At 43.3% G+C, this 16,106-nt stretch overlaps 1 protein-coding gene across 1 annotated transcript; it reads right to left on the bottom strand.

Moving 5' to 3' along the window:
* Nucleotides 1–110: 110 nt before the first annotated feature.
* On the bottom strand, nt 111–4,894 carry LOC106568033 (type-2 angiotensin II receptor). Its single transcript, XM_014138038.2, has 3 exons — nt 4,883–4,894; nt 4,486–4,721; nt 111–1,610 (listed from the first exon to the last, which is right to left on the bottom strand). The coding sequence occupies exons 1-3, from the start codon at nt 4,892–4,894 to the stop codon at nt 638–640; spliced, it is 1,221 nt and encodes a 406-aa protein (XP_013993513.1). The 3' UTR covers nt 111–637.
* Nucleotides 4,895–16,106: the final 11,212 nt, after the last annotated feature.

The following is a 16,106-nucleotide window of genomic DNA, read 5'->3' as shown; positions in this document are numbered from 1 at the left end:
CTCTAGGTTGTTAGGTCAGGGTGTGGGGTGGGCTTTCTATGGTTTATATGTCTTTGTGTTGAGCCGAGTATGGTTCCTAATCAGAGGCAGCTGTCTATCGTTGTCTCTGATTAGGAATCATACTTAGGCAGCCCTTTTTTCTAACCTTTAGTTGTGGGATCTTGTTTTTGGGTTGTGCCTGTGAGCACACCATTACTTCACGTTTCGTTTGCTTCTGTATTTGTTTTGGTGAGTTTCATTTATTAAAACGTGGAACTCTACGCACGCTGCGCCTTGGTACTCCTTTTGACGAACATGACAAAGGCTCTGTGTTGATTGACATATATAGTTTTGTTATGTATATACAATAAAATAACATACACATCACATTATTTTTACTAGGACAAAAGGACATAGTTGTTTATTTCACACACACACACTTAGTATCACACTGGCCTATGAATCTCAGAAAACCTGGCCAGTTTATCCAGCACATATACTGTAGATTGTAATGAAATATCCCTTCACCCTAACATGAGCTTCATGGTCACATGGGATGTGAAATTTACATTTAAATATATGTTTAGATGCCCTCTGTCCAGCCTACAGGGTGTCCCTGATTAGGAGTAGACGAGGGGGGGTCAACGTCCCCTGGAGACTAGGCCTGGGGGTGATCTTGGATGTCTGGGGTCAACTGTTGCACATCTGACAGGCAGAGTCCTCTCATAGTCCTGCCAGGTGATCCACTAGGGTCCCTACTGTGTTGTCCCAGAGTCTCCAGTGGCCCTGTATCTTTGATGTTGCTGGAGAAGGAGCTAAGCCTGGTCCTGATGGACTCTCTCTTCTGACACAGCCTGGGAGCCTTCTCCTCGTACAGCCGCCACAGCTGCTCCCGAAAGTGGATCCCCACAAAGCAGTAGAGTACAGGGTTGATGGCGCTGTTGAAGAAGCCCAGGCAGAGGGTGAAGGGCATCAGGGTGATGATAGCCTGGTGCACCCAACAGCTGTGCATCACCCCCAGGGTGCTCAGGACGTCCATGAAGGTCAGAAAGTGCAAGGGGAACCAGCAGACAAAGAAGACCAGCACCACAGCCACTACCATCTTCATCACATGGTCCAGGTTGCTGGAGCTCTTTTCCAGGCTGGGCTGTGCCCCCAGGAGGTGCTTCCCGATGCAGCAGTAATAGCTGGCGATGACTGTGAAGGGCACCAAGAAGGCCAGGATGTTCTTTGTCAGGGCCAGGCCAGGGAACCAGTTTGTCTGGGTAGGTGGATCTATGAGGGCACATGCCGTGACCCCCAGGTCCTCCAGGTGGTAGGTGTCTCTGAAGGCCATGGTAGGGATGGTCATGAGGCCAGCAATGGTCCAGATCACACAGCTGACCACTCGAGCCCGACACAGGTTCCTGCTGCACTGAGACTGGAGGGAATAGACAATGGCTCTGTAGCGGTCCACACTTATACAGGTGATGAAGTAAATGCTGGCGTAGATGTTCAGAGAGAGGAGGCTGCCACACAGCTTACACATCAGCCCACCAAACACCGAGTTGTAGTCAACGGAGTAGTAGACTGCCCAGAAAGGCAGGCTGATCAGGAACAAAAGATCTGAGAGAGCCAAGTTTACAATGTACAGTGGGGGAAAAAAGTATTTGATCCCCTGCTGATTTTGTGGGTTTGCCCACTGACAAAGAAAGTATCAATCTATAATTTTAATGGTAGGTTTACTTGAACAGTGAGAGACAGAATAACATAAAAAATATCCAGAAAAACGCATGTCAAAAATGTTATAAATTGATTTACATTTTAATGAGGGAAATAAGAATTTGACCCCCTCTCAATCAGAAAGATTTATGGCTCCCAGGTGTCTTTTATACAGGTAACGAGCTGAGATTAGGAGCACACTCTTAAAGGGAGTGCTCCTAACCGCAGCTTGTTACCTGTAAAAAAGACACCTGTCCACAGAAGCAATTAATCAATCAGATTCCAAACTCTCCACCATGGCCAAGACCAAAGAGCTCTCCAAGGATGTCAGGGACAAGATTGTACACCTACACAAGGCTGGAATGGGCTACAAGACCATCGCCAAGCAGCTTGGTGAGAAGGTGACAACATTTGGTGCGATTATTCGCAAATGGAAGAAACACAAAAGAACTGTCAATCTCCCTCGGCCTGGGGCTCCATGCAAGATCTCACCTCGTGGGGTTGCAATGATCATGAGAACGGTGAGGATGATTAGAACTACACGGGAGGATCTTGTCAATGATCTCAAGGCAGCTGGGACCATAGTCACCAAGAAAACAATTGGTAACACACTACGCCGTGAGGGACTGAAATCCTGCAGCGCCCGCAAGTTCCCCCTGCTCAAGAATACATATACATGCCCGTCTGAAGTTTGCTAATGAACATCTGAATGATTCAGAGGACAACTGGTGAAAGTGTTGTGGTGAGATGAGAGCAAAATGGAGCTCTTTGGCGTCAACTCAACTTGCCGTGTTTGGAGGAGGAGGAATGCTGCCTATGACCCCAAGAACAACATCTCCACCGTCAAACATGGAGGTGGAAACATTATGCTTTGGGGGTGTTTTTCTGCTAAGGGGACAGGACAACTTCACCGCATCAAAGGGACGATGGACGGGGCCATGTACCATCAAATCTTGGGTGAGAACCTCCTTCCCTCAGCCAGGGCATTGAAAATGGGTCGTGGATGGGTATTCCAGCATGACAATGACCCAAAACACACGGCCAAGGCAACAAAGGAGTGGCTCAAGAAGAAGCACATTAAGGTCCTGGAGTGGCCTAGCCAGTCTCCAGACCTTAATACCATAGAAAATCTGTGGAGGGAGCCGAAGGTTCGCGTTGCCAAACGTCAGCCTCGAAACCTTAATGACTTGAAGAAGATCTGCAAAGAGGAGTGGGACAAAATCCCTCCTGAGATGTGTGCAAACCTGGTGGCCAACTACAAGAAACATCTGACCTCTGTGATTACCAACAAGGGTTTTGCCACCAAGTACTAAGTCATGTTTTGCAGAGGGGTCAAATACTTATTTCCCTCATTAAAATGCAAATCATTTCATAACATTTTTGACATGCGTTTTTCTGGAAGTTTTTGTTGTTATTCTGTCTCTCACTGTTCAAATAAACCACAAATCAAATTTATTTATATAGCCCTTCGTACATCAGCTGATATCTCAAAGTGCTGTACAGAAACCCAGCCTAAAACCCCAAACAGCAAGCAATGCATGTGAAAGAAGCACGGTGGCTAGGAAAAACTCCCTAGGAAAAACTCCCTAGAAATGCCAAAAACCTAGGAAGAAACCTAGAGAGGAACCAGGCTATGAGGGGTGGCCAGTCCTCTTCTGGCTGTGCAGGGTGGATATTATAACAGAACATGGTCAAGATGTTAAAATGTTAATAAATGACCAGCATGGTCAAATAATAATAATCATAGTAGTTGTCGAGGGTGCAACAAGCACGTCCGGTGAACAGGTCAGGGTTCCATAGCCGCAGGCAGAACAGTTGAAACTGGAGCAGCAGCACGGCCAGGTGGACTGGGGACAGCAAGGAGTCATCATGCCAGGTAGTCCTGAGGCATGGTCCTAGGGCTCAGGTCCTCCGAGAGAAAGACAGAAAGCGAGAATTAGAGAGAGCATATTTAAATTCACACAGGACACCGGATAAGACAAGATAAATACTCCAAATGTAACAGACTGACCCTTGCCCCCCGACACAAACTACTGCAGCATAAATACTGGAGGCTGAGACAGGAGGGATCAGAAGACACTGTGGCCCCATCCGATGATACCCCCGGACAGGGCCAAACAGGTAGGATATAACCCCACCCACTTTGCCAAAGCACAGCCCCCACACCACTAGAGGGATGTCTCCAACCACCAACTTACCGTCCTAAGACAAGGCCGAGTATAGCCCACAACGATCTCCGCCATGGCACAACCCAAGGGGGGGGGCGCCAACCCAGACAGGAAGACCACGTCAGTGACTCAACCCACTCAAGTGACGCACCCTTCCCATGGACGGCATGGAAGAACACTAGTAAGCCAGTGACTCAGCCCCTGTAATAGGGTTAGAGGCAGAGAATCCCAGTGGAAAGAGGGGAACCGGCAAGGCAGAGACAGCAAGGGCGGTTCGTTGCTCCAGCCTTTCCGTTCACCTTCACACTCCTGGGCCAGACTATACTTAATCATAGGACCTACTGAAGAGATAGGTCTTCAGTAAAGACTTAAAGGTTGAGACTGAGTCTGCGTCTCTCACATTGGTAGGCAGACCATTCCATAAAAATAGAGCTCTATAGGAGAAAGCCCTACCTCCAGCCATTTGCTTAGAAATTCTAGGGACAATTAGGAGGCCTGCGTCTTGTGACCGTAGCGTACGTGTAGGTATGTACGGCAGGACCAACCTACCATTCAAATTATAGACTGATCATTTCTTTGTCAGTGGGCAAACATACAAAATCAGCAGGGGATCAAATAATTTTTTCCCCCACTGTAGGTGTTGGCCACTGTTTTACGGTTGAACTTTTGACACAACACGAACACCACCAAGACATTGCCCACAAAACCAAAGTCAAAGATGACACTGAAGATGGTTGGGATCAGCTTGTTCTGATGCAGAGAGAGGGAGATGGAATCACAGGAAGAAGAATTGTTCATTGGCACTTTCGATGAGTTGGTAGCCATTGAGAGGTTAGAGAGTGTTGTTGCCAGGGGACTTTCGGTCCGTGATTGCTTTTACAGCTAACTCCCACTAAGGCCTGTAAGAAGATCATGTAAAATCAGCAATATTTTAAATGAGAGAGTTGCAATAAGTCCGTAACTGTAAAATACAACAAGACAGTTGTTTTGGAAAGCATGGTAATAAATTGCTTAATGTTACATGCTGACCACACCACTCGAGTCATGTGCGTGAGCGTTGCAAAATAAATTTACACATACATGTTATTCAATCATTGCACCACACTGCTCGTGCACGCCAGTGAGCGTCTGCGTTGCCAAGCGCTAAAATAGAAGTCAGTTCTATTTGTGACGCTGAACACGGTGCAAGTCCTGCCTCTCCCATCTCCTCATTGGTTTATAGAAGCAGATACCCACGTGCCATCTCCTCATTGGTTATACCCACGTGGGTGATTGAAAGATGAACTGATGTTGGTCGGTCTTGGTAATACACCTATGAAAGTTAGATGCCAATCGCCATATAAAGTCCAAAGAAGAAAAAGCCTGGAAGGAGGAGAGATGACTAGAAATGATTCGGTTAACCGTTTCATGTGTGGATTAATTGTCGGAGTAGAGGACATTGTGCATTTCAGGTAAGCACGTTTTCATGTATATCCCAGGACAAATTAGCTAGCAACTGAAAGCTAGCTAGCTAAATTGCCATAAATGTTTAATGCTTTTCGACCTGTCCCCAAATTAATATAATTGGTTGAGTTTATTTTGATATTTCAACCTGCGTGTCGTGATCGCATTTGGTGTGGGGGGAAAAAATATATTTGTGTATGATGGCGCACGTCCGGTCTGGGCAGGGTGTTAGGAGACACAGGGAGGATGTGGTAACTGAAGAATGATGTGTTCTCAGTCCACTAAATATTTTGCCTACTGAATTTATTACATTCTGATTGTAACAAAGCCTCTCGATGGAAGGGGGTGTGTGGAATCAGGAGCAGGAGAGCAGAAGGGTTCCAGGAAAATCCACGATTTATTTTGGCGGTTCCGAAAGCACAACGACACACATACCGTACAAAAAACAAACAACACCCGTGGTGCAGGCACGCACTCCTTACATGTAGCCTACAGCAAAATAATCCCGCACACAGCCTAACCTGCAGCGGGGAAATATAAACCCACCGAAATCAGAAAAACAAGACACAGGTGTGTAAAACCAAACAGAACTAAATGAAAAGGAAAACGGGATCGGTGGCAGCTAGTAGGCCGGCGACGACGACCGCCGAGCACCGCCCGAACAGGGAGAGGAGCCACCTTCGGTGGAAGTCGTGACACTGATGACAGCTAAATCTTTTAGTGATAACAGCTGTGTGTGAAACAGCTCAGTCTTCCTTCTGTATGTATTTTTTTACTTTCTTTTTTTTCAAACCCTCTACAGCAGATGTAAGAATCACGTTTCATTATGTCGCTTTGTCCTGGAGCGTGAACACCGGGCCAGCCTAATGTAAAAAAAGAAATACATTTGTACGGCCCATTTGAGAATTCCTTTTTGTTTTGAGAATATGTATTGGATAGTCCTCCTCTGTGCAGGCTCCAGGCTGGAGTCCATCTGAATAGTGTTATGAAGGAGGAGACAGAGGAGAACATGTGGTTGGTTATTTTAGAGGGCTCTGGGGGTTCTGGGGTTGGCCATATTCCCCCCTCCAGGGTCCCTGTGCATGATAAACTCCCCTACAGGGGCTGGCCTATACAACCAGAAGCGCATGCTGTATAGCAAAGTAATGAGCATTACATAACATAGCATTGTGAACAACTGGCTGCTGCAATCTCTCAGGAGATATTTTAAGGTCTTCCTTATTACAAAATAACTATTTTGTGTTTGAAAATATAAAAATTGTAGAGAAACAGTAATGATACGGTGGATTTGATTGATTTGCATTACCTTGATTCAATCTGAAAGTATTGTACAGGTATGCAATATATTTCTAATGAACAAAAATATAAAAACGCAACATACAATCATTTCAAAGATTTTACTGAGTTACAGTTCATAAGGAAATAGTCAATTGAAATAAATTAATTAGGCCCTAATCTATGGATTTCACATGACTGGGCAGGGGTGCAGCCATAGGTGGGCCAGGGGAGCCAGGCCCAGCCAATCAGAATGAGTTTTCCCCCACAAAAAGGCTTTATTACAGACAGAAATACTCCTCAGCATCCCCTCAGGTGAAGAAGCCGGGTGTGAGACATCTGTGGCATTGTGTGGCAAAACTGCACATTTTAAAGTGGCCTTTTACTGTCCCCAGCACAAGGTGCACCTGTGTAATGATCATGCCATTTAATCAACTTCTTGATATGCCACACCTAATCAGGTGGATGGTTTATCTTGGCAAAGAACAATGCTCACTAACAGGGATGTAAACAAATTTGTGCACAACATTTTAGAGAAATAAGATTTTTGTGCGTATAGAACATTTCTGGGATTTTTTTATTTCGGCTCATGAAACGTGATCGACACTTTACATGTTGCATATATATATATAAATAACACACCAAATAGACAGTGTACAAAACATTAGGAACACCTTCATAATATTGAGTTGCACACCCAATTGCCCTCAGAATCCAACGCTTCCCACAGTCGTGTTAAGTTGGCTGGATGTCCTTTGGGTGGTGGACCATTCTTGATACACACAGGAAACAGTTGAGGGTGAAAAACCCAGCAGCGTTGAGGTTCTTGACACACTCAAACCGGTGCGTCTGGCACCTACTACCATACCAGGTTCAAAGGCACTTAATTATTTTGTCTTGCCCATTCACCCTCTGAATGGCACACATACTACACACAGTCCATGTCTGAATTGTCTCAAGGCATAAAAATCCTTCTTTAACCCGTCTCCTCCCCTTCATCTACACTGATTGAAGTGGATTTAACAAGTGACATCAATAAGGGATCAAAGCTTTAACCTGGTCAGTCATGGAAAGAGCAGGTGTTCCTAATGTTTTGTACACTCGGTGTACGTTGAAACTATAGTAATACAATTGGAGGGGATTTTGTAGCTGCAATTCATCACCAAATATAAAATCTATTATCACATTGGGTATAGAAAATCTAACGGTTGATTGTTTTCTTCTTTACATACTTTTGCTGTCTTATGTATCATTTGTTTTTAAAATGTTGAATACCATGAATGAATGTTATAAGTAAGAGTGTGATCAAAACTTGTGTGACCAAGTCTGGCAATATGTCAAACTTGTGAAAGGAGTTCATAACAGAGTACAGTTCAGCTCCTGAAATGTTGAAAAAAGTACAATATTCTCTGTATGGTTATTTTCATATACCCTGCACTAATAATAAGAGGCTAATAACTTTCCCAGAGACATAATTTGTAATACTGATTAAATACAATTGTTCAAGTATCTCTAATTATATGATAATGTCACATTTTAATTATTCCCTTTGATATGAATAACTTTTTTTCCAAGATTATCACACACACTCTATTTTTCAATTGCCAAATGGATACATTTTGTGTGACATCAGAAAAAATGTCAAAGCCACTATAACATTCAAATAAAGTTGATTTACCTTAAATCCTCTCCTGTTCAGTGAAAGTTAGTCCCATGATGTGTTTGCGCCTGAACACTGGCTGTATGAAGACTTGGTTCTGTGGTTTTTATGTTCTGACTGGCCCATAGGGAGTCATCCATGTCAATGAACGGGGAACTTGACCACGTGCCAGCAATGTGAGCCAGGCCAGGCATTGGTCACTCCTCTATCTCCCACTCCCCTCTAAAAACAAGCAGACAGCTTGAGAGATTACATTACATGGTTTTAGTTTGGAATATCACCTCAAACACAGGTTCAGTCTGAAGTTATTCAATCAGAGTTCAAGAGAATCATACTGGGGGTGCAGAGTGGGTGGTGAAGGTAACAAGCATGCGAGTTGAAAATCCCACAGATTATATAAAACAGCCAGAGATGTACTCCTCTATTTGCAACATACACAATAATGCATTTGCTGCTGATTTGATTTCCCTGAAAGAGGCCAGTCCAGAATTGAACTGCATGATAAAGGATGATGACAATATCAAATCATCTTGATTGCAATATGCCTCAAGTCATATTGATTACATCTCAAATCAAATGTTATTGGTCACATACACATGGTTAGCAGATGTTAATGCGAGTGTAGCGAAATGCTTGTGCTCCTAGTTCCGACCATGCAGTAATATCTAACAAGTAATCTAACAATTTCACAACAACTACCTTATACACACAAGTGTAAAGGAATTAATAAGAATATGTACATATAAATATATGGATGAGCGATGGCTGAACGGCATAGGCAAGATGCAGTAGATGGTATAGAGTACAGTATATACATATGAGAAATGTAGGGTATGTAAACATCAGTATGAGTCAGTATGTTGGCAGCAGCCACTCAATGTTAGTGATGGCTGTTTAACAGTCTGATGGCCTTGAGATAGAAGCTGTTTTTCAGTCTCTCGTTCCCAGCTTTGATGCACCTGTACTGACCTCGCCTTCTGGATGATAGCGGGGTGAACAGGCAGTGGCTCGGGTGGTTGTTGTCGATGATGATCTTTTTGGCCTTCCTGTGACATCGGGTGCTGTAGGTATCCTGGAGGGCAGGTAGTTTGCCCCCGGTGATGCGTTGTGCAGACCTCACTACCCTCTGGAGAGTCTTGCGGTTGTGGGCGGAGCAGTTGCCGTACCAGGCGGCGATACAGCCCGACAGGATGATCTCGATTGTGCATCTGTAAAAGTTGAGTGTTTTTGGTGACAAGCCAAATTTCTTCAGCCTCCTGAGGTTGAAAAGGCGCTGTTGCGTCTTCTTCACCACGCTGTCTTTGTGGGAAGAAGGCGACACCATCGTGTGAGTGTTATGGTGTCAGAAGCTACATAAAAATTACAGCTTTGAAATTACTGAAAATTAAGCATTATTATTTCTCGCGGCACAGGCCGAGGGCGACGTGAAACGAACTACTCCAGCTCGCAGTCGGCTCTAGTCTAGAGACGCTGCTGATGTCATGTCTATACTTGACAGTTCATTCAGCTTTAGTATTCTGATCACAGGTCGTGTCTACTCTTGACACTTAGATGAGACTTCTGCTATCAGACTACGAAGATTGCATTGAAAAGTCGCTTTGTGGTCTGATTGTGTTCAGATCTGTTTGACCACTTCAGGTGGTGGTCAGGACTCCTCCCACAAGTCTCCAGAAAACGTGTTTTGGGATCGAGATAAACCTTTTCATTGTAATGCTGGAGGAAATACGGTGAGGAACGTGTTTGCTGGCCTCATAAATGAACCCAGCTTACTAATATTTAGAATTTAAAAAATTGCTTGGCTAGAGTTATGCAAACTCGTTTGCAATCCCTTTACGGTTGCTTGCTAGCCACAGAGGTTAGTCGGCTAGTTAGCTACTGCCATCAGTTGTTGTGTTATCATATTTTGCCTATTCCACCGTTTGTAGAATGCATACTGGCTTTTGAATATAGCGCCGGAAAAGGGGAATCTGGACAACTGTTGACACATGTAAATGTAGGTGTGACTTGAACTGTCAAGACACAGCCATAGAGTTCTCATGTAATTCCGAACATGTCATTCGTCTACACCTATGTGTCTACCGTGTCCACAGTGTGTCCGGATTCCCTTCTCCCACGGTATACAAAACAGTGGAATAAGAAAAATATGATAACACAAAAACAACTGATGGCAGTAGCTAACTACTGTAGCTAACTAGCCAGCTAACCTCTGTAGCTAGCCAGCAAGCTAGCAGGCAATGCTAAAGGGATTGCAATCGAGTTAGCGTAACTCTAGCCAGAGGTGGGACCAAGTAACTATTATTCAAGTCACAAGGTCCGAGTCTAAAGTCAACTACAAATCTGTCTGTTTATTGAGGCTACCAGACAACTCTTTTCATTATGTCTACAACATATTTTTTAAAGCCTATGTAATTGTAAAATAGGGACCTCGTAGCAGTCATAACAGAATGAAAGTCGGATATGTATAGATTTATTTACGTCTTGGTGATCCAATAGTGAAAGCACCATATCATAAAAAATATACAAAGGCAATAGCCCAAAAGAAATACATTCTGTATCAGGCTTAACCTGTCCTATATGAACGAAAACAGACAGCAAGACTATACAGCCTCCTTTTGAGAAACCAAATTGAAGCGAACTCAATGTTACGCACGCCTCTCGGAAGAGGGAACGCAACACCCTGCTACAACTCAAAGCTCCGTGGTGTGAAAGAGGTATGGACTGTAAGTGTGAGTAAGGATGACAAAGGCAGAGAATACCGTTTACAGGGAACTTATTCCTTTCGCACGGTAAGTTTGGGGAAAAGGGGCTGGACGGAACCAAAGCAAAGAGAGTAAATATCAAAGCCCCCTCTCCTACCTTACCTGCCTACCCACTACTTAACACCACCTGGTACACTAAACAAAATACAGGGGATGGTCCGCCCAGGTCTTTCCTAGTGTGCATAGACAAACTACTACGGCTAATGTATGCCCGCGGGCCTCTTGCCTAAGCACTCCCTTACACAAATGTAAATTCAATAATCCAAACACTGTGTCCTATTGACACACAGACAACCAATCAGCAACAACGAACACAGTACATACCAAATGTACTAACAACAACCAACATGCTATAACCCTCAGCCGTTAGCCTCCTCTCTCAGCAAATATCTCTCTCTGTACAACAGAACACTGGCTTATATAGCTTTAGGTGGGGTTGTTAATTGGAGACAGCTGCGTCCTGACGAGGGGGCGGGGTCAGCTCTTCAATCAGCAATGGGGCCGACCAATCAGCTGCTTGGAGAACTTCAGGAAGCCATTACCTGAAACACTCACAAATACACAAACTACAACACAGAAACTTGGGAACGTAACACTCACCAATCAGGCCCCGAGGACGAGTTCCCCAGGCCTACAGGAGCTCAAACAGGTAGACCTACATAATAAGCACTTGGCCCCCAGGACCATACAATTATCCAACTGGGAATTACAACCTATAAACTGGTTCTGCCCTGTAAAAGGCAATTTCCACATCCATTGTTACATTCGTCTTAAATCAGACCTAATGAATATTAATGATATTTCAACACCATACATGGAACAATAATTGTATCTTATTCAACGTTCTGACTGCAAAGCATGGAGCGCAGGCCACGTAGCCTATTTCTATGCACACGGAGACACGCATGCTCCTATAACGCACAACCAGAATGACAGAGACACAGACACACGTTACCCGACATAACCCGGGAAAGATGAACAAAGGAAACAATACATTGAATTAAATAACAGAACTTCTACCTCATGAGTCTTGCGAACGTGCATGAGCACAATAAACATTGCGCCCACTCAGAGAAGGGTAAAAAATGGTTGGTTAAATGAAGATGTATCGTAGACCAATCAAACATGAAACCATGAAACAGAAATGTCTCCGTGTTGCAATAAACGGTACGGGGATGGAATGATGAAATGCTAGCAATTATTCATAAACATCATTGAGTTAATAAAGCCGAATACACACATGGTATCTTTTTTGTTTTCTTGAGTAAGGCAGCTCCAAAGTGCAGGTGTTTCAGCCTAGCTCAGTGCTTTCTGTGGTGGTGGGGCAGGATAGCAAAAAATAGGAGTATTGCGCCGTGATTGGCTCAGTGATCTGTCACTTACGTGGACACTACGTCATCGCAAAGTTTATGTCCTTAGTAAGGATAGATATCAGGAGGGGGCTTCAAAGGCCTGGATGTAGGAATCCTTTCAGGTAATTTTGTCCAAAATCAGGTTGTAGGTTTGGAGTTTTGATTTGGAGTGAAGGTTATGTTGTGGAGGGTAGTATCTTGTATTTGTCCTCGCCGAAAAATCCAAGTTTATCTAACTCTAAATCTATATATTTTTTTTAACTGATAAAAAAATGCAGGAGCTCACATGCAGCTTTGTCTCTTCCCCCCCCCCGCAAGAGATCCCGTCCAAACTTCTCTCATGCTGCTGAGAGAAAAAAAAAACTTTTAGGTTTGATGATGAATACTACCTCCAAACGAATGGAACATCGATGGGCTCCACATTCGCTCCGAGCTATGCTAACCTTTATGTGGGTCTATTTGAAGAACGTTTTGTCAATAACAAAAACCCATTTTTGAATAAAATCGTGAAGTGGTATCGATATAGTCACGACATTTTTTGCATATGGGAAGGAACTGAACAAGAGCTGTCAGAATTTATGGCACTACTCAATGACATTGGGGTCAATCTCATTCACTATTGAATGTGACACTCAACGCGTTCATTACCTCGATATGTGGATTGAGAAATCAAATGGAACCCTGTTTACAACTCTGTATAGAAAAGAAACAGACAGGAATACTCTATTACAGGGGGACAGCTTCCACCCTGAGCCATTAAAAAGAGGACTTCCTAGAAACCAGTTTTTCAGACTGCGCCGTATATGCCACTCCACAGATGATTATCTAGAAAAAGCAGCGGAGATGCGCAGTAGGTTTCTAAGAAGAGGCTATTCGCCACAATGTGTGGATGAAGCTCTTCATTTGGCATTGGGAAAAACACTAGATGAATTGTTACAAAAAAGACCCGCTAAAGCAAAAGAACACTCCGTAATGTTCACAACCACATATACTTTGAATTCGCGGAAAGTGGGAGGTGTGGTCAAGAAACACTGGCATATTTTATCATCGGACCCAGTTTTGCCGGCTGAATTTAAAAATCCACCACTTATTGTGTATAGGGAGAGGTCACAATTTACGCGATAAATTGGTTCATGCCAACTGCCAGCCACGAAAGAAAATCAGCCAGGCTCTTTTACGCCCTCTACCAAATGGTAGCTATAAATGCAGAGGATGCGCACAGTGCAACAATATGATGAAGTGTGAATATTTCTGCCACCCCCACACAGGAAAACGGTTTCAAATAAACAATATCATTACGTGTACCACCACCCATGTTATTTACATTATTAAATGTCCATGTGGGCTCTGCTATGTCGGTAAGACCTCCCGCTCTCTCAAACAGAGAATTAGTGAACATAAAAGTTCAATCAGGAGAAACGACAGGGATTATCCAGTCGCAGTACATTTTAATGACCTGAAGCATGACATTTCTACCTTTAGATTTTGTGGTATAGAGAAAGTCAAGATATCAGACAGGGGAGGTGATATTAATAATACTCTGAGTAAAAGAGAATGTTTTTGGATTTTCACCCTCCAGACATTATTTCCTAAAGGACTTAATGATGAAATGCCTATGTATGTTATGTTGTGAATTTGAAATATGTCCCTATTTAAGATTACTCTGATGTTTTTCGTATGATGTACCCAATGATTAATGAAAACTTGCTATGTCCTCATTGTGGTTTTATGGACGTATTCATTGCGTCTTATTTATACACTTTTGTAATATTTGTGAAATGCATATTGTTATGTTTGGTAGCACTTATTTATTTTTCCTTTGCCTCCAACCCCTTTCCATGCGTGGAACGGATGTGGGTGGGGCTAGGTCTACATAGAGGTGCTGTTTTCAGAAAATTCACAAAAGCTCTGACGAAGGCCGTTAGGCCGATAAGTAAGCTTGTTAAATATCAGTGATACTATCAAGAGCAGTGTGCGGTTTCCTTTTTTCTTTCATCCTGTTTCAACTGTTGCCATCCACCTGCAACAAGATTGCTCAGATGTGCGAGTGCCTTTTGAATTTTGTTGATTCACTGTTGATTTCGCTTACTTTAGTAGAAGTATAGAACCTTTTGATAGAAGCTATAATCTAATGCTTACCTTAAAATGTAATGATAATTATCAAAGTTGGATAAAAGGAGGGAATGTGAAGGAACATTTTATGTTATTGCTTTTCTAATAACCAATTTGACTGGGTTCATGCAAGTGACTGATTGATCGTGCCTGGGAGGATAAGCAATTTGGCACTATGCCCAGAACCTTGTTTTGAGAACAGAAAGGGATATCTCAGTTTAAAGGTTCTTGGAGAGAAGAAGCCTTGTGAGGTATTAGTCGGTGACGTGCATGAACCAAACGATAATGATGAATGTACTACTTGGTGCATTAATTTTGTTGGAACCTCTTCAGCTTGCTGATAATAAAGAATCATTAATTTAATATTGACTTCAGTTGTCACTGGTGGTAATTTCCACGACATCTCTCTGAAATGAAACCAAACAAATTTTAAACAACTACATGTCTGTCACAATCTCTGAATTTCATGAAACTTTTTGGTATTTTGTAATGGATGTCTCTTTCATCAAATGGCATGGTGCAAAGTTTGGATGTTGGAATTATTTGTTGAATGTATGTGTGCAGCCTGTGGGTGTCAGTTGTTGATGTGTGCAAGGGTCCCTGGTTCGAGCCCGGGTTGGGGGGAAGAGAGGGACGGAACCTACACTGTTTCATAAGCACTATGAAAAGACCACAGGTGAGCACGTTTTGTTTTACAACAACAATGGAAGCCGTTGCAGAGAGAGGAAGAGGAAGAGGGAGGGTGAGAATGAGAGGGGGAGGAAGAGTGAGAGGTAGGGGTAGAGCTGGTAGAAAAGTTAATGGCCAAAGAAGACAACTTTCAAATGAAATCAGAGCAACCTTAGTTGATCATGTCATCAACCATGGGCTGACAATGCGAGAGGCTGGACAGAGAGTGCAGCCCAACTTGAGCCGTTTTACTGTCGCCTGTGACATCCGGACATTTAGACTGGAATACAGATATGTAACCAAAATTTCGTTCACACTATGTAGTACACCCCATGTCATAGTGTATCAGTTGGGTGACACCTGTTTACTTCATGAATGGCTGGTGTCATACACTAACTGCACAAATTTCCTGTAGAATTTACTCTACTGTGGGGGAAATATCTTTAGGCTGCATTGTCCAAGCACTATATTTTTGTTTTTTTGTTTTTCTAAAGGACAGAGACGCAACCATGGTGGAGGAAGGGGCCAAATGTTCACCGGGGTACAGGAAGCTGCCATTGTAAACTTGGTTTTGGAAAATAATGAAATCAGATTACGAGAAATTCAAAGCCACATCATCCAAGACAACACCATATTCAACAACATTCAACGAGTCAGTCTGTCCACATTGGCTCGCATTCTCAAGCAAAACCAAATCAGAATGAAACAACTTTATAAAGGTGCCGTTTGAGAGAAACTCTCAAAGAAACAAAGAGGTCAGACGAGCATATGTGGATGTAAGTACAATATTGACTGCAGTACACTACACGCATCATTGTTTCCCAGTGTACTGGATAACACCATATTGACTGCTTTAGTTCTTTGTTTTCAGGGAGTACTGGAAATGGATGCTCATGCAATCCCACATGAGTTCATCTTTATAGATGAGGCTGGGTTCAACCTAGCAAAGACCAGAAGAAGGGGGAGAAACGTACATGGAGGGCTATGC

This window comes from Salmo salar, chromosome ssa13 (genome assembly GCF_905237065.1).
Source record: "Salmo salar chromosome ssa13, Ssal_v3.1, whole genome shotgun sequence".
Lineage (NCBI taxonomy): Eukaryota > Metazoa > Chordata > Actinopteri > Salmoniformes > Salmonidae > Salmo > Salmo salar.
This window is presented reverse-complemented; position numbering and strand designations above follow the sequence as displayed.